Source organism: Oncorhynchus kisutch, unplaced genomic scaffold, assembly GCF_002021735.2.
Source record: "Oncorhynchus kisutch isolate 150728-3 unplaced genomic scaffold, Okis_V2 Okis09a-Okis19a_hom, whole genome shotgun sequence".
Classification (NCBI taxonomy): domain Eukaryota; kingdom Metazoa; phylum Chordata; class Actinopteri; order Salmoniformes; family Salmonidae; genus Oncorhynchus; species Oncorhynchus kisutch.
Genome location: NW_022261985.1, coordinates 18,257,086 through 18,281,183, shown reverse-complemented (window position 1 = coordinate 18,281,183; position 24,098 = coordinate 18,257,086). Strand labels below are relative to the sequence as shown.

Below are 24,098 nucleotides of genomic sequence, written 5' to 3'. Positions count from 1 at the left end.
CAGTTCGGCCTTTTTTGGTTGTCCAATAAATGGGTGGACCTGTAGTTCATACACGAGGAGTAGTGTGTACCTCTTCCCAGAGGGGCAGTCCTGTCCGATTCCGTAGGCCAGTAGAGCAGCAGCTGGCTCGTGGATCAGCCTCAACACACGGAACCCTGCCGCCTCCGCAGCCGCCCTCAACGCCGCCTTCTGAGCATGTGCGAACTCAAAGGGGACAGTGATGACAGCCTCTGTGACATCAGCGCCCAAGGCCGATTGAGCCGTCTCTATGGAAACAACAATAGATGGGAGGGTGGCCCAGTTCCAAGTGGACCTGTAGTACTACACCCCCACCCCGCTGCAGAGCTGACATGTTTTCACATGTGGAAGTAGTTTGACAATAGTTTTAAGTTGCTCCCTGATAGGCTACCATATTGCCTAGGCCCATTCAATCATCTGGGATCTCCACTAGTGCATAGCGTCAGGGGGGGAAATCGGGACAGTGTGTTCTAACCTTTCATCTTGTGTAGGATCAGCTTGGCAACATCTTGGGGAGCCACATGTCTGGTCATCTCTCCAGTCATCTCATACACTGGCTTCTCTCCCTTGTTGACAACCTGAAACACATCATCATCAGCTTCTCTATTACACAATATCACTCATAACGTAGTGTTAGGTAGTCTAATAGAGACGGGTATACCGGGTTAATCACAGAGAGTCTAATAGGGGGTAGAGGGTTGAAAACTCACAGGACATTTACTCTCAGCTTTATGCGTCTGCACCTCAGGATCCTCAAAACTGCCGACAGGAGGAGAGGAAAAAGGGGAAGAAGCAACAAGGTGAGTTCATTCTCCCTAACCCAACAAGGTGAGTTGAGTTCATTCTCCCTAACCCAACAAGGTGAGTTGAGTTCATTCTCCCTAACCCAACAGCGTGAGGTGAGTTCATTCTCTAGAACATTGGGAACATACAGTTGAAGTCAGAAGCTAACATACACTTTAGCCAAATACATTTAAACTCAGTTTCACTATTCCTGACATTAAATCCAAATAAAAACTCCCTGTCTTAGGTCAGTTAGGATCACCACTTTATTTTAAGAATGTGAAATGTCAGAATAATAGTAGAGAGAATGATTTATTTCAGCTTTAATTTCAGCACATTCAGCACACTCAATTAGTATTTGGCAGCATTGCCCTTTCAAATTGTTTAACTTGGGTCAAACGTTCAGGTAGACTTCCATAAGCTTCCCACAATAAGTTGGGTGAATTTTGGCCCATTCCTCCTGACAGAGCTGGTGTAACTAAGTCAGGTTTGTAGGCCTCCTTGCTCACACACGCTTTTTCCAGTTCTGCCCACAAATTTTCCTTAGGATTGAGGTCAGGGCTTTGTGATGGCCACTCTAATACCGTGACTTTGTTGCCCTTAAGCCATTTGCCACAACTTTGGAAGTGTGCTTGGAGTCATTGTCCATTTGCGACCAAGTTTTAACTTCCTGACTGACGTCTTGAGATGTTGCTTCAATATCCACATAATTTTACTACCTCATGATACCTATTTTGTGAAGTGCACCAGTCCCATCTACAGCAAAGCACCCCCACAAGATGATGCTGCCACCCCCGTGCTTCACGTTCGGGATGGTGTTCTTCGGCTTGCAAGCCTCCCCCTTTCTCCTCCAAACATAACGATGGTCATTATGGCCAAACGGTTTTATTTTTGTTTCATCAGACCAGAGGACATTTCTCCAAAAAGTATGATCTTTGTCTCCATGTGCCGTTGCAAACCGTAGTCTGGCTTTTATATGCCGGTATTGGAGCAGTGGCTTCTTCCTTGCTGAGAGGCCTTTCAGGTTATGTCAATATAGGACTTGTTTTACTGTGGATATAGATACTTTTGTACCTCCAGCATCTTCACAAGGTCCTTTCCTGTTGTTCTGGGATTGATTTACACGTTTCGCAGTAAAGTACGTTCATCTCTAGGAGACAGAACGAGTCTCCCTCCTGAGCGGTATGACAGCTGTGTGGTCCCATGGTGTTTATACTTGCATACTATTGTTTGTACAGATGAACGTGGTACCTTCAGGCGTTTGGAAATTGCTCCCAAGGATGAACCAGACTTGTGGAGGTCTACATTTTTTTTTCTGAGGTCTTGGCTGATTTATTTTGATTTTCCCATGATGTCAAGCAAAGAGGCACAGAGTATGAAGGTCAGCCTTGAAATACATCCACAGGTACACCTCCAATTGACTCAAATGATGTCAATTAGCCTATCAGAAGCGTCTATAAAGCCATGACATAATTTTCTGGAATTTTCCAAGCTGTTTAAAGGCACAGTCAACTTAGTGAATGTAAACTTCTGACCCACTGGAATTGTGATACAGTGAATTACAAGTGAAATAATCTGTCTGTAAAATGTGTTGGAAAAATGAGTAGATGTAAGTAGATGTCCTAACCGATTTGCCAAAACTATAGTTTGTTAACAAGAAAATTGTGGAGTGGTTGAAAAACTAGTTTTAATGACTCCAACCTAAGTGTTTGTAAACTTCGACTTCAACTGTAATACAGACACTCACCTCCTCCCCAGCACCTGTTTGACTTTAACCACAGTGTTGGCTGCGTTTCGGACACGACCCTGCTTAGCCGCAATCCCTACTATCTGCAGAGAGAGCGAGCGATGAGAGGGAGGCAGATGGAGGATAGGACAGACGGATTGAACAGGGAGGGTTACAGTGTGAGATGACAGAGGGAGGACATCATGACAGATGATCCTACATGCTCTGTACACCACAGTAATAACAGGTTTCTCTATTGTTTGAGGTAAATAATATTAATTATACTTAAAAATATAAAATGTAACATGCAACAATTTTACCGAGATATGGTTCATACAAGGAAATTAGTCAACCACTGGGGAGCCAGGCCCAGCCAATCAGAACGAGTTTTCCCCCACAAAGAGGTTTTATTACAGACTGAAAAAAGCTCACTAACAGGGATGTAAACATCATTTGTGCACAACATTTGAGATAATGTGTGAATGGAACATTTCTGGCATCTTAGTTCAGCTCATGAAACAGGCACAAGTGGTTTTTCCATCCCTCGCAGTCTGAGAGTTGAGAACTGGTCGCGGTTTGCTGATGTCAACATTGTGAACAGTGCCCCACAGTGGCGTTAGGGTATGGGTAGGCATAAGCTACGGACAAACAATTGCCGACCAAGGCGAGACTCAAAAACGTACTCCCAGCAAAACTAGAATAAGCCCAGTAAGCAGAATTACATTGAAAAGATGTGTAAAATAAGTATTTTCCAGACGTTGAAGTTAGATTCAATTAAGGCTCCGAATTAAAAGGTGAAAAGACATTTTCCGTACCTTTAAAATGCATTTTCTAGGTCGTTGAAAAATGTTTCTACATCGGGGGGGAAAAACAGCTCATTTTTGGTTTTGAATGAAAGTTGAAAACATGTCATTTATAGACATCTATGTTTTGGCCAAATCAATGCTGGTCCATACTGGACAAAATCTGAACCAAACAAAGACATCAGTGATTGGTTCAAATTTGGTCCAGACCAAAAATCAACATCCGTGGAGGTTGAAATCAAGACCGGACCACACCGCACCAAATCTCAACCAAACAGACATTATGATTGGTTCAGATTTTGTCCAGACTGGACCAAAAACCAATGTCTGTGGAACTTAAGGCAGGTCCAGACTACACAAAAAAAAAGACATCAATACCTGTCCATGCTTACTGAGGTGTAGCCAATAGTGTTACCACAGATGTGCATTCATAAAATCACATTTTTGGCAAGCCTACCACCTGTAAAACATCACCAAAAGAGGTGTTTGGAAAGGACTCCCCAAAAAAAGACCTTGTGCTTCCTGGGGTGTAGATCCACCCCCATTACCTTTTTAAAAACAAGGTAACTTAACAGATGCATATCTGTATTCCCAGTTATGTGAAATACATAGATTGGGGCCTAATGAATTTATTTCCTTATATGAACTGTAACTCAGTAAAATCTTTGAAATTGTTGCATTTATATTTTTGAAAAGCTAGTCTGGTAAAGAGCTACTTTTGTCTTAAAAGGGGCATTGTCCTATTTCTAAAACAGGCTTGAAGACGTAAGGTAGAATACATGTTTGTATGGTAATAATAATAAAATTCATTTGTAAAGTGGTTTCTTGCATTATATAATGCAATTTCAGTTACCTATTTGGCCAATTATGTTAGATAATGTCATGTTAGATAAGTGATTTGAGCTTTCGGACAAGTAAAACACCAGTCTTAAAATGGTGAACGTCAAGCCATGCATGAACCATTTTAATTTAAAACAATCACAGTAAGGTACTTAATTGTTACCCAGAAATGATTTGATATTAGAGCTGAAAACGGCTGCATTGGCCCTTTGAAGCGGGAACAGCGTTCAGTGACTATCGTCTTCGCTAGGAACACCTGAAACCTGCACCCTGGCGAAAGACTTGAGGGATTTCACAGGTGTTCTGCGCATGCTCGATAGTTAATTAGCACAGGTCTGTAGTCTTCCATCTGTTTTCTGGAAACACGCACTAACATGGAGATATGTCCGTGTGGGAGCACTAACCTTATCAAGGTGTGTATTAACTTAATCTGGATTATTTATCGCTGATATGAAAGACAAGGTCCTTGTACTTACAAAACCATTACAGCATGTTAATGTTCAGACCAGAGCAACAACAACCTACAGAAGACTGATTCCTTCGATGACTCTGACAAAACCGCCTCCGCGAATGTTTTTGTTATCCCGACCAAATTGTATTGGTCCCATACAAATATTTAGCAGATGTAATAGTTGAGGTAACTAAAACGGTATGTTAGAACTAGTTGTGTGATACCTGTTCTGTGTCTCGGTAAGCCACCACGGCAGGAGTGACTCGGTCTCCGGCGTCATTGGCGACCACCTCCGCTCGGCCATCCTGAACAAAACACAATACTGTCAAAATCCTCCCACCCTGGCTTGACTGATAACAACAATCATTTCTAAAGCCAAGCAAGTTATTTTAGCGTTAGTTTACTAGATGGCTAACACCGGTAGCCAACTCATTCACTCCATGCTAACATTGTCTAGCGTTACCGGTAACTAACTCATTGTCAAACATGTTTAACCGGATCTTTCCGGACCTCCTAAATATATCGCTTCATAACTGAAAACTGAGACTAGTCCCACCACCAAAAACGTTACTACAGGCAGCAACAATACCTTAAAAATAGCTACACAGGCACATGTGTAGCCGAAATGTACTCCTATAGCCGCCATGCTTGTTGAAAAATCACTGCGAAGCTGAACCACGAAGGTTAAAGTTCATTTGACTTTAAACCAATCAGAGTAAAACGTTGCAGGAACTGACTCAATATTCAGCCAATCGGAGATGTTTACTGAAACCAATCAGAAGAGGTCTGACGTCAGCTGTAGTAGTTTGCTGCAGGAACCGGAGAGTTGCTGCTGTTTTTTATTTTATTTAACTCGGCAAGTCAGTTAAGAACGTATTCTTCTTTACAATGGCGGCCTCCTGGAGGGATTGGGGCTGGGATTCAAAATAAACATATAGGAGTCTTGTGTAGTAGAGCTCCTCTATAGTTAGTTATAGTTAGACATTCAGTTGGTTCTGTTGTGTAGTAGAGATCCTCTAGTTAGACATTCAGTTGGTTCTGTTGTGTAGTAGAGCTCCTCTAGTTAGACATTCAGTTGGTTCTGTTGTGTAGTAGAGATCCTCTAGTTAGACATTCAGTTGGTTCTGTTGTGTAGTAGAGATCCTCTAGTTAGACATTCAGTTGGTTCTGTTGTGTAGTAGAGATCCTCTAGTTAGACATTCAGTTGGTTCTGTTGTGTAGTAGAGATCCTCTAGTTAGACATTCAGTTGGTTCTGTTGTGTAGTAGAGATCCTCTAGTTAGACATTCAGTTGGTTCTGTTGTGTAGTAGAGATCCTCTAGTTAGACATTCAGTTGGTTCTGTTGTGTAGTAGAGCTCCTCTAGTTAGACATTCAGTTGGTTCTGTTGTGTAGTAGAGATCCTCTAGTTAGACATTCAGTTGGTTCTGTTGTGTAGTAGAGATCCTCTAGTTAGACATTCAGTTGGTTCTGTTGTGTAGTAGAGATCCTCTATATTATATACAGGGGGCTCCTAATGAGGTTATATACAAGGGGCACCTAATGAGGTTATATACAGGGGGCTCCTAATGAGGTTATACAGGGGGCTATTAATGAGGTTATATACAGGGGGCTACTAATGACGTTAAATACAGGGGGCTCCTAATGAGGCTATATACGTGGGGGGGGGGGACCTAATGAGGTTATATACAGGGGGCACCTGATGAGGTTATACACAGGGGGCTCCTAATGAGGTTATATACAGGGGGCACCTAATGAGGTTATATACAGGGGGCACCTGATGAGGTTATATACAGGGGGGGAACCTGATGAGGTTATATACAGGGGGCACCTGATGAGGTTATATACAGGGGACACCTGATGAGGTTATATACAGGGGACACCTGATGAGGTTATATACAGGGGGCACCTGATGAGGTTATATACAGGGGGCACCTAATGAGGTTATATACAGGGGGGGCACCTAATGAGGTTATATACAGGGGGGGCACCTAATGAGGTTATATACAGGGGGGGCACCTAATGAGGTTATATACAGGGGGCTCCTAATGAGGTTATATACAGGGTGCTACTAATGAGGTTATATACAGGGGGCTCCTAATGAGGTTATATACAGGGGGCACCTGATGAGGTTATATACAGGGGGCACCTGATGAGGTTATATACAGGGGGCACCTGATGAGGCTATATACAGGGGACACCTAATGAGGTTATATACAGGGGGCTCCTAATGAGGTTATATACAGGGGCTCCTAATGAGGTTATATACAGGGGGCTCCTAATGAGGTTATATACAGGGGGCACCTAATGAGGTTATATACAGGGGGGGGGCACCTAATGAGGTTATATACAGGGGGGGGGCACCTAATGAGGTTATATACAGGGGGGGGGGCACCTGATGAGGTTATATACAGGGGGCCGCTAATGAGGTTATATACAGGGGGGGCACCTAATGAGGTTATATACAGGGGGGGAACCTAATGAGGTTATATACAGGGGGGGCACCTAATGAGGTTATATACAGGGGGGGCACCTAATGAGGTTATATACAGGGGGGGGGCACCTAATGAGGTTATATACAGGGGGCTCCTAATGAGGTTATATACAGGGTGCTACTAATGAGGTTATATACAGGGGGCTCCTAATGAGGTTATATACAGGGGGCACCTGATGAGGTTATATACAGGGGGCACCTGATGAGGTTATATACAGGGGGCACCTGATGAGGCTATATACAGGGGGCTCCTAATGAGGTTATATACAGGGGGCTCCTAATGAGGTTATATACAGGGGGCTCCTAATGAGGTTATATACAGGGGGCTCCTAATGAGGTTATATACAGGGGGCTCCTAATGAGGTTATATACAGGGGGGGGCACCTAATGAGGTTATATACAGGGGGGGGCACCTAATGAGGTTATATACAGGGGGGGGGGCACCTGATGAGGTTATATACAGGGGGCTCCTAATGAGGTTATATACAGGGGGCTACTAATGAGGTTATATACAGGGGGCTCCTAATGAGGTTACATACAGGGGGCTCCTAACGAGGTTATATACAGGGTGCACCTGATGAGGTTATATACAGGGGGCTCCTAATGAGGCTATATATGTGGGGGGGACATCTAATGAGGTTATATACAGGGGGCACCTGATGAGGTTATATACAGGGGGCACCTGATGAGGTTATATACAGGGGGCACCTGATGAAGTTATATACAGGGGGCACCTGATGAGGTTATATACAGGGGACACCAATGAGGTTATATACAGGGGGCAGCTAATGAGGTTATATACAGGGGGCACCTAATGAGGTTATATACAGGGAGCAATGGTACCGATTCAGTGTGGAGGCTATATACAGGGGGCACCGGTACTGAGTCAGTGTGTGGGGATACAGGTTAGTGGAGGTAATTTGTACATGTAGGTGGGTGTGAAGAGACTATTTATAGATAATAAACAGCGAGTAGCAGCAATGTACGGGGCGGGGGGAGGTCAATGTAAATTGTCCGGTGGCGATTTTATTAATTGTTCAAGAGTCTTATGGCTTGGGGGTAGAAGCTGTTGAGGAGCCTTTTTGTCCTAGACTTGGCACTTCGGTACCACTTGCCGTGCGGAAGCAGAGAAAACAGTCTATAACTTGGAGTCTGGAGTCTCTAACAATTGTATGGGCTTTCCTCTGACACCGCCTATTATATAGGTCCTGGATGGCAGAAAGCTTGGCCACAGCGAATGGCCCAGTACATCACACTACCCTCTGTAGCGCCTTACTGTCAGATGCCGAGCAATTGCCATACCAGGTGGTGATGCAACCGGTCAGGATGCTCTCAATGGTGCTGCTGTAGGACCTTTTGAGGATCTGGGGACCCATGCCAAATCTTTCAGTCTCCTGAGGTGGAAAAGGTTTTGTCGTGTCATCTTCACGACTGTCTTGGTGTGTTTGGACCATGATAGTTTGTTGGTGATGTGGACAACAAGGAACTTGAAACTCTCAACCCGCTTCACTACAGCCTTGTCGATGTTAATGGGGGCCTGTTCAGCCCACCTTTTCCTGTAGTCCACGATCAGCTCCTTAGTCTTGCTCACATTAAGGGAGAGGTTGTTGTTTGATTCCTTGGCTTAGTGATGAGCTTCGTGGGCCCTATGGGGTTGAACTCAGAGCTGTAGTCAATGAACAGCATTCTCACATTGGTGTTCCTTTTTGCCAGGTGGGAAAGGGCAGTGTGGAGTGCAATAGAGATTGCATCATATGTGGATCTGTTGGAGCGGTATGCGAATTGGAGTGGGTCTAGGGTGTCTGGGAGGATGCTGTTGATGTGAGCCATGACCAGCCTTTCAAAGCACTTCATGGCTACCGTCGTGAGTGCAACGGGGCGGAAATCATTTAGGCAGGTTGCATTCGCTTCCTTGAGCACAGGGACTATGGTGGTCTGCTTGAAACATGTAGGTTTTACAGACTCTGTCAGGGAGAGGTTGAAAATGTCAGTGAAGACACTTGCCAGTTGGTCCGTGCATGCTTTGAGTAAACGTCCTGGTAATCCATCTGGCCCAGCGGCTTTGTGAATGCTGACCTGTTTAAAGGTTTTGTTCACATCAGCTACCGATAGCGTCATCACACAGTCATCCAGAACAGCTGGTGCTCTCGTGCATGCTTCAGTGTTGCTTGCCTCGAAGCGAGCATAAAAGGCATTTAGCTCATCTGGTAGGCTTCTGTCATTGGGCAGATCACATCTGGGTTTCCCTTTGTAGTCCATAATAGTTTTCAAGCCCTGCTACATCCGACGAGCGTCAGAGCCGGTGTAGTAGGATTCATTCTTAATCCTGTATTGACTCTTTGCCTGTTTGATGGTTCGTCTGATGGCATAGTGGGATTTCTTATAAGCGTCTGGATTAGTCTCTCGCTCCTTGAAAGCGGCAGCTCTAGCCTTTAGCTCGATGCGGATGTTGCCATGGCTTCTGGTTGGGATATGTACGTACGGTCACTGTGGGTGCGACGTCGTTGATGCACTTATTGATGAAGCCGATGACTGAGGTGGTATACTCTTCAATGCCATTGGATGAATCCCGGAACGTATTCCAGTCAAATTTATTTATATAGCCCTTCGTACATCAGCTGATATCTCAAAGTGCTGTACAGAAACCCAGCCTAAAACCCCAAACAGCAAGCAATGCAGGTGTAGAAGCACGGTGGCTAGGAAAAACTCCTTAGAAAGGCCAAAACCTAGGAAGAAACCTAGAGAGGAACCAGGCTATGTGGGGTGGCCAGTCCTCTTCTGGCTGTGCCGGGTGGAGATTATAACAGAACATGGCCAAGATGTTCAAATGTTCATAAATGACCAGCATGGTCGAATAATAATAAGGCAGATCAGTTGAAACTGGAGCAGCAGCATGGCCAGGTGGACTGGGGACGGCAAGGAGTCATCATGTCAGGTAGTCCTGGGGCATGGTCCTAGGGCTCAGGTCCTCCGAGAGAGAGAAAGAAAGAGAGAATTAGAGAGAGCATATGTGGGGTGGCCAGTCCTCTTCTGGCTGTGCCGGGTGGAGATTATAACAGAACATGGCCAAGATGTTCAAATGTTCATAAATGACCAGCATGGTCGAATAATAATAATAAGGCAGAACAGTTGAAACTGTTAGCAAAGTCTGTGCTAGCAAAACAGTCTTGTAGCTTAGCATCTGCATCATTTGACCACTTCTTATTGACTGAGTCACTGGTGCTTCCTGCTTTAATATTTCAGGAGGGCATCAGTAGAGCATCAGTTTCTCTTCCACTCCCTTGAGAGACTTGGCTTTGGGGATTTTTCTGTAAGGCTATTAAGACTCTCTGCAAATGGTAACAGCTCTATCAAACTGAAATATGGCACCTCACCTAGATTTGAGTAAAAAGAGGAATTCGGCAAGGTTGTCCTATCTCTCCGTACCTGTTTTTATTAATCACCCAACTTCTTGCAAATTCTTTAAATAATAGTCCTGTACAAAGTTTTTCCATAGCTGGTAAAGAAATTATTATAAGCCAGCTGGCTGATGATACTACACTTTTTCTGAAAGACGCTAACCAAATTCCCATATTGATCAATGTGATACAATGCTTTTCCAAAGCGTCTGGTCTATATCTATATACATTAATAAATGTGAACTCATAGCTGTCAAAGATTGTGTGACACCTTCATATTATGGTATTCCAGTAAAAGAAGAACTTCCATATTTAGGCATAACCATTACAAAGGATCAGAAGTCTAGAGGCTTACTACATTTTAACCCTCGTATTAAACCCCCCCAGAAATTGCTAAATCAATGGCTACAGAGGGACTTATCTTTAAAGGTAGAGTCCTAATAACCAAGGCTGAAGGTTTCTCTAGACTAACATATGGTCCTCTATCTTTATATCGTGACAGTAAAATAAGCAAGGAGATAGACCAGATGCTTTTCAACTTTCTTTGGAGAAACTGTACCCATTACATTAGGAAAACTGTTGTAATGAACACTTATGAGAATGGTGGACTGAATTGTCTGGACTTTACTACTTTAAATAATACTTTTAAGATCAGTTGGATAAAACAATTCCTAAGAAGACCCACTTCTATCTGGAATTTTATGCCTCATCATGTCTTCTCTACTTTTGGTGGCCTTAATTTCATGTTGTTTTGCAATGAAGTATTTACAAAGTTCCAGTGAAACGTTCTGCTTTTCATCGGCAGTGTCACGCCCTGGTCTTAGTATTTAACAGGCAGGCTTTCTTGTCATGGTCCTTAATTTATAAACACAATTTTCCTCCACACAGATATTATATATGGAATAATCGGGATATACTGTATAAAAATACTTCTTTGTTTTTAGAATATTGGTTCTGAAATAATATCCTATTGGTGCCAACTGGTAAATGCAGAGGGTCTTTTACTCAGCTATAAAGAATTCTTATCACTTTACAAGGTCCCTGTAACACCTAAAGATTTAGCAATTTTTTTAGATGCCATTCCCTCGGGTGTTGCTATGTTATTCAGGAACGTGTCAAGACCTGACCCTCAGAGCCTACCTTCTATTGACTCTGTTGAATCAGTAGGAAAGATTTGTTTCTCTTTTGGTCCATTCAACAACAGGGCAAAATGAGCCTTGTTTGAGCAGGATGTTGTACCTTATGTCATGCCTTATTGGAATGGATTTATTGATAATATCTGTTGGAAAAATGTTTGGATGTTGCCACACACATACCTACTTGTTAACAAAATTAAGGAAGTTTCCTTTAAAATTATTCATAAATATTATCCTGCCAATCACTATATGAAGAAGTTTAAGGAAAACATCAACTCAAATTGCTCCTTTTGTAATGACCACCCAGAAACAGTGTTGCATCTTTTGGGGCATTGTATTCATCTAAGAAAACTGTGGCAAGACATGAGTAGGTTTATATTTGAACACATGTATGAAGATGTTACACTATTGTGGAGAGATGTACTGTTTGGACTCTTTACATACGATATAAATAAGCTGAAACATTTCTATGTCATTAATTTCATTATTCTTTTGGCCAAATTTCATATACACAAATGTAAATGTACAAACAGAAAAACACATTTTCATAACCTACAAAAATAAATTGAACTGTATTTTAAGACGGTTAAATGCTCTACTAACAAAAAAGATCTTAGAACTGTACGTATATGTATGTTCCTTAAGGTCCTTGTGTAATTGTAATGTGATATTGTACCCCCTAGCCCCGCCCCCAGCCCCGCCCCCAGCCCCGCCCCTAGCTCGATTGTCCATTGTTTGTAATATATGTATGCTTGTGTTCCCTCATGTGCTTTATGTATTGATTTGTTGTTAATAAAAATGTAAAATTAAATTAATCAATTACAACACAAATATCCGTTCAGTACACGTTCAAAAGAATAAGAAAGATTTCTGAAACAAGACCACTATTGAAACACAGTAAATACCTCCGTTCTCTTTGCAGCTAGCTGCTACGGTTGATGTTGTTGATTGGATGCTTAAACAACCTTAAAACAAAAAGTTATTTTTCTTTTTCCTCTCGCTCCCGTTTCCCATATGCCCTTGGCTGTTAAAACAGGGGAGGCAAAAAATACACTAAATAAATAAAAGTCACACTAAACTGTCAAATATACAGTGAGGATGGAAAGCTTGTCAAATAAAAGTCCAAATATAGAGCACAGTGTGATTCAAGGGGTTGGTTTACAAGTAGTGCAGAGTAAGGTAGGAGAATGTAGGTGTATGTTTGTATTTCTTCTATATCAATGTCAAGTTAATGTAAACCGTGATCGGCCACACACTCCAGCACAGTAGGGGGCGACGTGCACCTCAAAGCGACAATCAGCAGTAGAAACAATAACACAGTGTCCTCCCCATGATGTGAGGCTGGAGTAATGTAATCACTATCAAATTCATAGGCATAGCGGGTATTAATATTGTCTTGTGTATTTCACCTACATCCTTTCATTAGTTTTAGTTATTTTTTCCATATCCATAGTGTGAGTATCGACTGCTCTGTCATGTATTGCTCTAGCCTGGCTGCAGTACCTTCAAGTCAGCAGCGGGAGTTTCCAGGTATGTGTTCCCCGGTGGGGGAAATGTACATATGGTATAAACGTTTAGAACACGTACAACTTCATGTACTTTTGATAGTGTATTCAAACATCGTGTTGCTAGCGAGCCTTTTTTTGATGGAAATATTATTCAGCTGAAAGTATCTACCGAGTCGTGCAATGTTAGGCTATCTAGCTACAGTACATACTAGCAGGCTGTCTGTAACGTAGCTGCCCTCCTGCAGGCACTTTGCTCACCACTTCCCTTCACGTTAGGTGTGTGTTTTGTGCCACATCGAGAAGTTCACCATTCATTTTATTCACCGCGGCATTTTCTGAGCTTAACTGACCAAGACGCACCTCCAAATGCCCCAAACCAGTGGCAGTTTCTTTCAACCAGTGGCATAGTGGCTTTTTAGGTGAGCGTTGATACCGCTTTGTGATAAGTAATGTCCACTCCCAGCGCTCCTCTCCAGAGTATTGTTGGAGATATAACGCAGCCGCGCTCCTCTCCAGAGTATTGTTGGAGATATAACGCAGCCGCGCTCCTCCAGAGTATTGTTGGAGATATAACGCAGCCGCGCTCCTCTCCAGAGTATTGTTGGAGACGTAACGCATCCGCGCTCCTCTCCAGAGTATTGTTGGAGAAGTAACGCTAAATAGGCTCAAGATAGCTCCTGATAAAGTTGGGTAGCTGACATTCCGAGCATAAATAGACACGTTGATTAGTCCCTGTTTTACAAATGGTGGCCTACCACATGGATTGGCATTCATAAAATGGCATTGAGGCCGACATGGTAGGCTACACCCCAGGAAGCACGAGGTCTTTTTTTGGTCCTGTCCAGACCTCTATTTTTGTTGCTGGTGTTTTACAGGCGGTAGGCTTACAACAGATATGCATTTATAAAATTACATGTCAGGCAACACTGTAGGCTACACCTCAGTAAGCATGGACATACTCTAATGTCTTTTGGATGTCTTTTTTTGGTGTAGTCTGGACCTGCCTTAAGTTCCACATCCACAGACATTGGTTTTTGCTCCAGTCTGGACAAAAATTTGAATGTCTGTTTGGTTCAGATTTGACGCGGTCTGGATAATCCCTGATTTGGCACAAACAAATGTTGAAAAGATGTAATTTATAGACTTACATTCAGAACTGAAAATGAACCTGATTTCAACATCCGGAAAAGACTCCTTTTCAATGTCCTGTAAATGATGTCTTCACCTTTTATTCAGAGCCTAAACTTCAACATCTGGAAAAGACTCCTTTTCAATGTCCTGTAAATGATGTCTTCACCTTTTATTCAGAGCCTAAACTTCAACATCTGGAAAAGACTCCTTTTCAATGTCCTGTAAATGATGTCTTCACCTTTTATTCAGAGCCTAAACTTCAACATCTGGAAAAGACTCCTTTTCAATGTCCTGTAAATGATGTCTTCACCTTTTATTCAGAGCCTAAACTTCAACATCTGGAAAAGACTCCTTTTCAATGTCCTGTAAATTATGTCTTCACCTTTTATTCAGAGCCTAAACTTCAACATCTGGAAAAGATGTATTTTCTGTCATGTCAATGTCATTTGGTTCCTGGGACTATTCTAGTTTTGCAGTGAGCACATTTTGTTGCCAGTTTAGTCCCTCCTAGGTCGCCAGAACGGCATAGACCGGCCCTGATTGAATTGCGTGTATTTCACCCACTACAGGTTATGGACACTGAACAACAATATACAGTGGGGCAAAAAAGTATTTAGTCAGCCACCAATTGTGCAAGTTCTACCACTTAAAAAGATGAGAGGCCTGTCATTTTCATCATATATACAGGGGGTACCGGCACAGAGTCAATATGGAGGCTATATACAGGGGGTACCGGTACAGAGTCAATATGGAGGCTATATACAGGGGGTACCGGCACAGAGTCAATGTGGAGGCTATATACAGGGGGTACCGGTACAGAGTCAATATGGAGGCTATATACAGGGGGTACCGGCACAGAGTCAATGTGGAGGCTATATACAGGGGGTACCGGCACAGAGTCAATATGGAGGCTATATACAGGGGGTACAGGTACAGAGTCAATATGGAGGCTATATACAGGGGGTACAGGTACAGAGTCAATATGGAGGCTATATACAGGGGGTACCGGCGCAGAGTCAATGTGGAGGCTATATACATGAGGTACCGGTACAGAGTCAATATGGAGGCTATATACAGGGGGTACTGGTACAGAGTCAATATGGAGGCTATATACAGGGGGTACCGGCACAGAGTCAATGTGGAGGCTATATACAGGGGGTACCGGCACAGAGTCAATATGGAGGCTATATACAGGGGGTACAGGTACAGAGTCAATATGGAGGCTATATACAGGGGGTACAGGTACAGAGTCAATATGGAGGCTATATACAGGGGGTACCGGCGCAGAGTCAATGTGGAGGCTATATACAGGGTGTTACTGTACAGAGTCAACCCTAGAGTATGAGCTGTGGACTGGAGGAAACAAGTCAACCCTAGAGTATGAGCTGTGGACTGGAGGAAACAAGTCAACCCTAGAGTATGAGCGGTGAACTGCAGGAAACAAGTCAACCCTAGAGTATGAGCGGTGAACTGCAGGAAACAAGTCAACCCTAGAGTATGAGCTGTGGACTGGAGGAAACAAGTCAACCCTAGAGTATGAGCTGTGGACTGGAGGAAACAAGTCAACCCTAGAGTATGAGCGGTGAACTGGAGGGAAAACAGAGTACTGTTTAGAAGTGGGATTGCTCCTCCTCCATGGATCAGACAAATTGTAGGATTCTAGAAATGACTTGATGACTGCGTCTGATTTTGAAATGACATGGTTGGGTTTTGGTCTAGATCTGTCTAGACTTGGATGGAATACGCAATTGAAATCTCCGCCCAGTTTCAAATGATGAGTTAAGGTCGGGAAGTGTTGCATTGAGGTAAATGGAGGGAAAAAGCGTCATCCCAATTAGGACCATTGGGGTTAGCCAGAACCAAGCCAGAACCACCGTAGGGGTTAGCCAGAACCACCGTAGGGGTTAACCAGAACCAAGCCAGAACCACCGTAGGGGTTAGCCAGAACCACCGTAGGGGTTAGCCAGAACCACCATAGGGGTTAGCCAGAACCAAGCCAGAACCACCGTAGGGGTTAGCCAGAACCACCGTAGGGGTTAGCCAGAACCACCGTAGGGGTTAGCCAGAACCACAGTAGGGGTTAGCCAGAAACAAGCCAGAACCACCGTAGGGGTTAGCCAGAACCACCGTAGGGGTTAGCCAGAACCAAGCCAGAACCACCGTAGGGGTTAGCCAGAACCACCGTAGAGGTTAGCCAGAACCACTGTAGAGGTTAGCCAGAACCACCGTAGAGGTTAGCCAGAACCACCGTAGAGGTTAGCCAGAACCACCGTAGAGGTTAGCCAGAACCACCGTAGAGGTTAGCCAGAACCACCGTAAGGGTTAGCCAGAACCACCGTAGGGGTTAGCCAGAACCAAGCCAGAACCACCGTAGGGGTTAGCCAGAACCACCGTAGAGGTTAGCCAGAACCACCATAGGGGTTAGCCAGAACCACCGTAGGGGTTAGCCAGAACCACCGTAAGGGTTAGCCAGAACCACCGTAGGGGTTAGCCAGAACCACCGTAGAGGTTAGCCAGAACCAAGCCAGAACCACCATAGAGGTTAGCCAGAACCACCGTAAGGGTTAGCCAGAACCACCGTAGGGGTTAGCCAGAACCACCGTAAGGGTTAGCCAGAACCACCGTAAGGGTTAGCCAGAACCACCGTAGGGGTTAGCCAGAACCACCATAGGGGTTAGCCAGAACCACCATAGGGGTTAGCCAGAACCAAGCCAGAACCACCGTAGGGGTTAGCCAGAACCACAGTATGGGGTTAGCCAGAACCACCATAGGGGTTAGCCAGAACCACCGTAGGGGTTAGTATAGTTAGTATTATGGTATTATTCAGATACATATTGGGATGCCTTGAATGTACACTGTCTGTGTTTTGATTCTGAGGAGGGAGGTGTGCACTCTCCAGCATTGAGAAGCTCACGTTCAATGTATTTATTTAATGGATATGATATAAACATCTACCACTCTAACCCTCACACAACCCTCACACAACCCTAACACAACCCTCACATAACCCTAACACAACCCCTAACTCGGTACAGATCAGAGATGCCGTCTAACGTGGAGATCAAGGCGAGGGTGAGCAATGCGACACGATTGGCGGAGAGAGCCAGCCAGCTAAGCCAATCAGAGGGAACAGTAATCCGCCAGCAGGACACGTTCTTCAACTGCAGCACCGGACGGCTTAAACTACGTAACCTGATGGTACACACACACACACACACACACACACACACACACACACACACACACACACACACACACACACACACACACACACACACACACACACACACACACACACACACACACACACACACACACACACACACACACACACACCACACCACACCACACCACCCCCACACCCCCACACTCAACAAACCACACCACACCACACACACACACACACAAACACACTCCCCCCACACACACACACACACAACACACATGTAAACCCCCCCCCCACGTAAACCCCCCCCCCACACACATATAAACACCACCCCACCCCCACATGCTTTGGACTGAAGTTGTATTTGTCCAGCAGGATGGGAGTGGTCAGCTGATCTTCTATGAGAGACCAGATTGTGACGGGCCCAAGGTGTCCAACTACTCTCTCTCTACTACACAGGACCCAGAGGGGCTCAGAGTGAGTACCTACTACAACACTCCTGTACCTACTACAACACTACTGTACCTACTACAACACTACAGTCCCTACTACACAGTGAGTACCTACTCCAACACTACTGTACCTACTAAAACACTACTGTCCCTACTACACAGTGAGTACCTACTCCAACACTACTGTACCTACTACAATACTCCTGTACCTACTACAATACTCCTGTACCTACTCCAACACTACTGTACCTACTACACAGTGAGTACCTACTCCAACACTACTGTACCTACTAAAACACTACTGTCCCTACTACACAGTGAGTAGCTACTCCAACACTACTGTAGCTACTCCAACACTACTGTACCTACTCCAACACTACTGTACCTACTCCAATACTCCTGTACCTACTCCAACACTACTGTACCTACTACAATACTCCTGTACCTACTCCAACACTACTGTCCCTACTACACAGTGAGTAGCTACTACAACACTACTGTATCTACTACAATACTCCTGTACCTACTCCAACACTACTGTCCCTACTACACAGTGAGTAGCTACTACAACACTACTGTACCTACTCCAATACTCCTGTACCTACTACAACACTACTGTCCCTACCATACCACTACACTCTCTACCACACCACTACTCTCTCTACCATACCACTACTCTCTCTACCACACAAGACCCTGAGGGAATAATTAGTGACTAGTTTAGAGTGGGCTCGAGGTGAGGTGGTGTGTATTAATGTGTGTGTGTGTGTGTGTGTGTGTGTGTGTGTGTGTAGACTGTGCTGGCTGATTCTCTAGGGGTTAAGGGTGAGGTGAGGAAGGAGAGGAGGCTGTTCCTGGTTGGTCAGACGAGGGTTCACTTGGACTCAGTGGAGGGCCTGGGACACTACATGGAGCTAGAGGTAGGTTCACCTGGCTGGGACACTAGACACTACATCGATCTAGAGGTAGGTTCACCTGGCTGGGACACTACATAGATCTAGAGGTAGGTTCACCTGGCTGGGACACTAGACACTACATCGATCTAGAGGTAGGTTCACCTGGCTGGGACACTAGACACTACATGGAGCTAGAGGTAGGTTCACCTGGCTGGGACACTAGACACTACATCGATCTAGAGGTAGGTTCACCTGGCTGGGTTTGTTCTGTTAGGTGACCTAAACTGGGATATGCTTAACACCTCGCCAGTCCTACAATCTAAGCTAGATGCCCTCAATCTCACACAAATCATCAAGGAACCCACCAGGTACAACCGTAACTCTGTAAACAATGGGAACCCTCATAGACGTCATCCTGACCAACTGGCCCTCCAAATACACCTCCGCTGTCTTCAACCAGGATCTCAGCGATCACCGCTACGGAGCCACAGTCAAACGACCACCCCTCATCACTGTCAAACGCTCCCTAAAACACTTCTGTGAGCAGGCCTTTCTAATAGACCTGGCCCGGGTATCCTGGAAGGACATCGACCTCATCCCGTCAGTTGAGGATGCCTGGTCATTCTTTAAAAGTAACTTCCTCACCATTTTAGATAAGCATGCTCCGTTCAAAAAATGCAGAACTAAGAACAGATACAGCCCTTGGTTCACCCCAGACCTGACGGCCCTCGACCAGCACAAAAACATCCTGTGGCGGTCTGCAATAACATCGAATAGTCCCCGTGATATGCAACTGTTCAGGGAAGTCCGGAACCAATACACGCAGTCAGTCAGGAAAGCTAAGGCCAGCTTCTTCAGGCAGAAGTTTGCATCCTGTAGCTCCAACTCCAAAAAGTTCTGGGACACCGTGAAGTCCATGGAGAACAAGAGCACCTCCTCCCAGCTGACCACTGCACTGAGGCTAGGTAACACGGTCACCACTGATAAATCCATGATTATCGAAAACTTCAATAAGCATTTCTCAACGGCTGGCCATGCCTTCCGCCTGGCTACTTCAACCTCGGCCAACAGCTCCGCCCCCCCCGCAGCTCCTCGCCCAAGCCTCTCCAGGTTCTCCTTTAACCAAATCCAGATAGCAGATGTTCTGAAAGAGCTGCAAAACCTGGACCCGTACAAATCAGCTGGGCTTGACAATCTGGACCCTCTATTTCTGAAACTATCTGCCACCATTGTCGCAACCCCTATTACCAGCCTGTTCAACCTCTCTTTCATATCGTCTGAGATCCCCAAGGATTGGAAAGCTGCCGCAGTCATCCCCCTCTTCAAAGGGGGAGACACCCTGGACCCAAACTGTTACAGACCTATATCCATCCTGCCCTGCCTATCTAAGGTCTTCGAAAGCCAAGTCAACAAACAGGTCACTGACCATCTCGAATCCCACCGCACCTTCTCCGCTGTGCAATCTGGTTTCCGAGCCGGTCATGGGTGCACCTCAGCCACACTCAAGGTACTCAACGATATCATAACCGCCATCGATAAAAGACAGTACTGTGCAGCCGTCTTCATCGACCTTGCCAAGGCTTTCGACTCTGTCAATCACCATATTCTTATCGGCAGACTCAGGAGCCTCGGTTTTTCGGATGACTGCCTTGCCTGGTTCACCAATTACTTTGCAGACAGAGTTCAGTGCGTCAAATCGGAGGGCATGCTGTCTGGTCCTCTGGCAGTCTCTATGGGGGTGCCACAGGGTTCAATTCTCGGGCCGACTCTTTTCTCTGTGTATATCAATGATGTTGCTCTTGCTGCGGGCGATTCCCTGATCCACCTCTACGCAGACGACACCATTCTATATACCTTCGGCCCGTCTTTGGACACTGTGCTATCTAACCTCCAAACAAGCTTCAATGCCATACAACACTCCTTCCGTGGCCTCCAACTGCTCTTAAACGCTAGTAAAACCAAATGCATGCTTTTCAACCGGTCGCTGCCTGCACCCGCATGCCCGACTAGCATCACCACCCTGGATGGTTCCGACCTAGAATATGTGGACGTCTATAAGTACCTAGGTGTCTGGCTAGACTGCAAACTCTCCTTCCAGACTCATATCAAACATCTCCAATCGAAAATCAAATCAAGAGTCGGCTTTCTATTCCGCAACAAAGCCTCCTTCACTCACGCCGCCAAGCTTACCCTAGTAAAACTGACTATCCTACCGATCCTCGACTTCGGCGATGTCATCTACAAAATGGCTTCCAACACTCTACTCAGCAAACTGGATGCAGTCTATCACAGTGCCATCCGTTTCGTCACTAAAGCACCTTATACCACCCACCACTGCGACTTGTATGCTCTAGTCGGCTGGCCCTCGCTACATATTCGTCGCCAGACCCACTGGCTCCAGGTCATCTACAAGTCCATGCTAGGTAAAGCTCCGCCTTATCTCAGCTCACTGGTCACGATGGCAACACCCATCCGTAGCACGCGCTCCAGCAGGTGTATCTCACTGATCATCCCTAAAGCCAACACCTCATTTGGCCGCCTTTCGTTCCAGTACTCTGCTGCCTGTGACTGGAACGAATTGCAAAAATCGCTGAAGTTGGAGACTTTTATCTCCCTCACCAACTTCAAACATCAGCTATCTGAGCGGCTAACCGATCGCTGCAGCTGTACATAGTCTATTGGTAAATAGCCCACCCTTTTCACCTACCTCATCCCCATACTGTTTTTATTTATTTACTTTTCTGCTATTTTGCACACCAATATCTCTACCTGTACATGACCATCTGATCATTCATCACTCCAGTGTTAATCTGCAAAATTGTAATTATTTGCCTACCTCCTCATGCCTTTTGCACACATTGTATATAGACTCCCCCTTTGGTTTCTACTGTGTTATTGACTTGTTAATTGTTTACTCCATGTGTAACTCTTTGTTGTCTGCTCACACTGCTATGCTTTATCTTGGCCAGGTCGCAGTTGCAAATGAGAACTTGTTCTCAACTAGCCTACCTGGTTAAATAAAGGTGAAATAAAAAAATAAAATAAAAAATAGAGGTAGGTTCACCTGGCTGGGACACTAGACACTACATCGATCTAGAGGTAGGTTCACCTGGCTGGGACACTACATAGATCTAGAGGTAGGTTCACCTGGCTGGGACACTAGACACTACATAGATCTAGAGGTAGATTCACCTGGCTGGGACACTACATAGATCTAGAGGTAGGTTCACCTGGCTGGGACACTAGACACTACATCGATCTAGAGGTAGCTTCACCTGGCTGGGACACTAGACACTACATCGATCTAGAGGTAGGTTCACCTGGCTGGGACACTAGACACTACATCGATCTAGAGGTAGGTTCACCTGGCTGGGACACTACATGGAGCTAGAGGTAGGTTCACCTGGCTGGGACACTAGACACGACATAGATCTAGAGGTAGGTTCACCTGGCTGGGACACTAGACACAACATAGATCTAGAGGTAGGTTCACCTGGCTGGGACACTAGACACTACATAGGACTAGAGGTAGGTTCACCTGGCTGGGACACTAGACACTACATAGATCTAGAGGTAGGTTCACCTGGCTGGGACACTACATAGATCTAGAGGTAGGTTCACCTGGCTGGGACACTAGACACGACATAGATCTAGAGGTAGGTTCACCTGGCTGGGACACTAGACACAACATAGATCTAGAGGTAGGTTCACCTGGCTGGGACACTAGACACTACATAGGACTAGAGGTAGGTTCACCTGGCTGGGACACTAGACACTACATAGATCTAGAGGTAGGTTCACCTGGCTGGGACACTACATAGATCTAGAGGTAGGTTCACCTGGCTGGGACACTAGACACGACATAGATCTAGAGGTAGGTTCACCTGGCTGGGACACTAGACACTACATAGGACTAGAGGTAGGTTCACCTGGCTGGGACACTAGACACTACATAGATCTAGAGGTAGATTCACCTGGCTGGGACACTACATAGATCTAGAGGTAGGTTCACCTGGCTGGGACACTAGACACTACATAGATCTAGAGGTAGGTTCACCTGGCTGGGACACTAGACACTACATAGGACTAGAGGTAGGTTCACCTGGCTGGGACACTAGACACTACATAGGACTAGAGGTAGATTCACCTGGCTGGGACACTACATAGATCTAGAGGTAGGTTCACCTGGCTGGGACACTAGACACTACATAGGACTAGAGGTAGATTCACCTGGCTGGGACACTACATCGATCTAGAGGTAGGTTCACCTGGCTGGGACACTAGACACTACATAGATCTAGAGGTAGATTCACCTGGCTGGGACACTACATAGATCTAGAGGTAGGTTCACCTGGCTGGGACACTAGACACTACATAGGACTAGAGGTAGATTCACCTGGCTGGGACACTACATCGATCTAGAGGTAGGTTCACCTGGCTGGGACACTAGACACTACATCGATCTAGAGGTAGGTTCACCTGGCTGGGACACTACATAGATCTAGAGGTAGGTTCACCTGGCTGGGACACTAGACACGACATAGATCTAGAGGTAGGTTCACCTGGCTGGGACACTAGACACAACATAGATCTAGAGGTAGGTTCACCTGGCTGGGACACTAGACACTACATAGGACTAGAGGTAGGTTCACCTGGCTGGGACACTAGACACTACATAGATCTAGAGGTAGGTTCACCTGGCTGGGACACTACATAGATCTAGAGGTAGGTTCACCTGGCTGGGACACTAGACACGACATAGATCTAGAGGTAGGTTCACCTGGCTGGGACACAAGACACTACATAGATCTAGAGGTAGGTTCACCTGGCTGGGACACTAGACACTACCTAGATCTTGAGGTTGGGGTGTGTCTGTGTTTCTAGATCTTGTTTAAAAAGCTGTTTTTATGAAACTGTGTGTGTGTGTGTGTGTGTGTGTGTGTGTGTGTGTGTGTGTGTGTGTGTGTGTGTGTGTGTGTGTGTGTGTGTGTGTGTGTGTGTGTGTGTGTGTGTGTGTGTGTGTGTGTGTGTGTGTGTGTGTGTGTGTGTGTGTGTGTGTGTAGGTGGTGTTGAGGGAGGACCAGAGGCCTGAGGAGGGGGAGGCGATTGCTCGCAGCCTGATGAAGGAGCTCGGTGTTGGGGATGACAGCCTGGTGACTGGGGCCTACGTGGACCTCTTGCTGGAAGGCCAGGGATAGCAACACACAGTATATGAATCCTCCAATGCAGGACTAAAACATTCCCATCATGTGAAAGCAACTGGAAAACGCTTTTGGTAATAAAAAATAAAATAGCAAA

The 24,098-nt window shown here is 45.3% G+C and overlaps 2 protein-coding genes across 8 annotated transcripts in view; one reads left to right on the top strand and one right to left on the bottom strand.

Moving 5' to 3' along the window:
- LOC109886700 (heat shock 70 kDa protein 14) overlaps window positions 1-5,339 on the bottom strand; it is a 22,499-nt gene extending 17,160 nt beyond the window's left edge. The window contains exons 1-6 of the mRNA XM_031815269.1: window positions 5,211-5,339; window positions 4,846-4,926; window positions 2,549-2,631; window positions 729-777; window positions 494-596; window positions 71-266 (exon numbers count right to left, since the gene is read on the bottom strand). Of these exons, the coding sequence (XP_031671129.1) occupies window positions 71-266; window positions 494-596; window positions 729-777; window positions 2,549-2,631; window positions 4,846-4,926; window positions 5,211-5,267 (569 nt within the window). The 5' untranslated portion in view covers window positions 5,268-5,339. The remainder of the gene's footprint in view (window positions 1-70; window positions 267-493; window positions 597-728; window positions 778-2,548; window positions 2,632-4,845; window positions 4,927-5,210) is intronic.
- Window positions 4,458-24,098, top strand: LOC109887153 (uncharacterized). 7 transcript variants are annotated; one of them, XM_031815271.1, is made up of 5 exons: window positions 4,458-4,583; window positions 17,322-17,484; window positions 17,825-17,929; window positions 18,699-18,824; window positions 23,864-24,098. In XM_031815271.1, exons 2-5 carry the CDS (start codon window positions 17,329-17,331, stop codon window positions 23,996-23,998), a joined length of 522 nt encoding a protein of 173 aa, XP_031671131.1. In that variant the 5' UTR covers window positions 4,458-4,583; window positions 17,322-17,328; the 3' UTR covers window positions 23,999-24,098. The 7 variants fall into 7 exon arrangements, with proteins under 7 accessions (XP_031671131.1, XP_031671135.1, XP_031671133.1 ...); XM_031815275.1 differs by having other exon boundaries at window positions 4,459-4,583; window positions 17,828-17,929; XM_031815273.1 differs by lacking the exon at window positions 4,458-4,583 and adding an exon at window positions 12,979-13,177 and having other exon boundaries at window positions 17,828-17,929.

Coding starts and splice junctions, on each gene's coding strand:
- LOC109887153 (XM_031815271.1), top strand. CDS start 17,329: ATGCCGTCTAACGTGGAGATCAAGGCGAGGGTGAGCAATGCGACACGA. Junction 17,930..18,698: donor AGGACCCAGAGGGGCTCAGA/GTGAGTACCTAC, acceptor GTGTGTGTGTAG/ACTGTGCTGGCTGATTCTCT. Junction 18,825..23,863: donor GACACTACATGGAGCTAGAG/GTAGGTTCACCT, acceptor GTGTGTGTGTAG/GTGGTGTTGAGGGAGGACCA.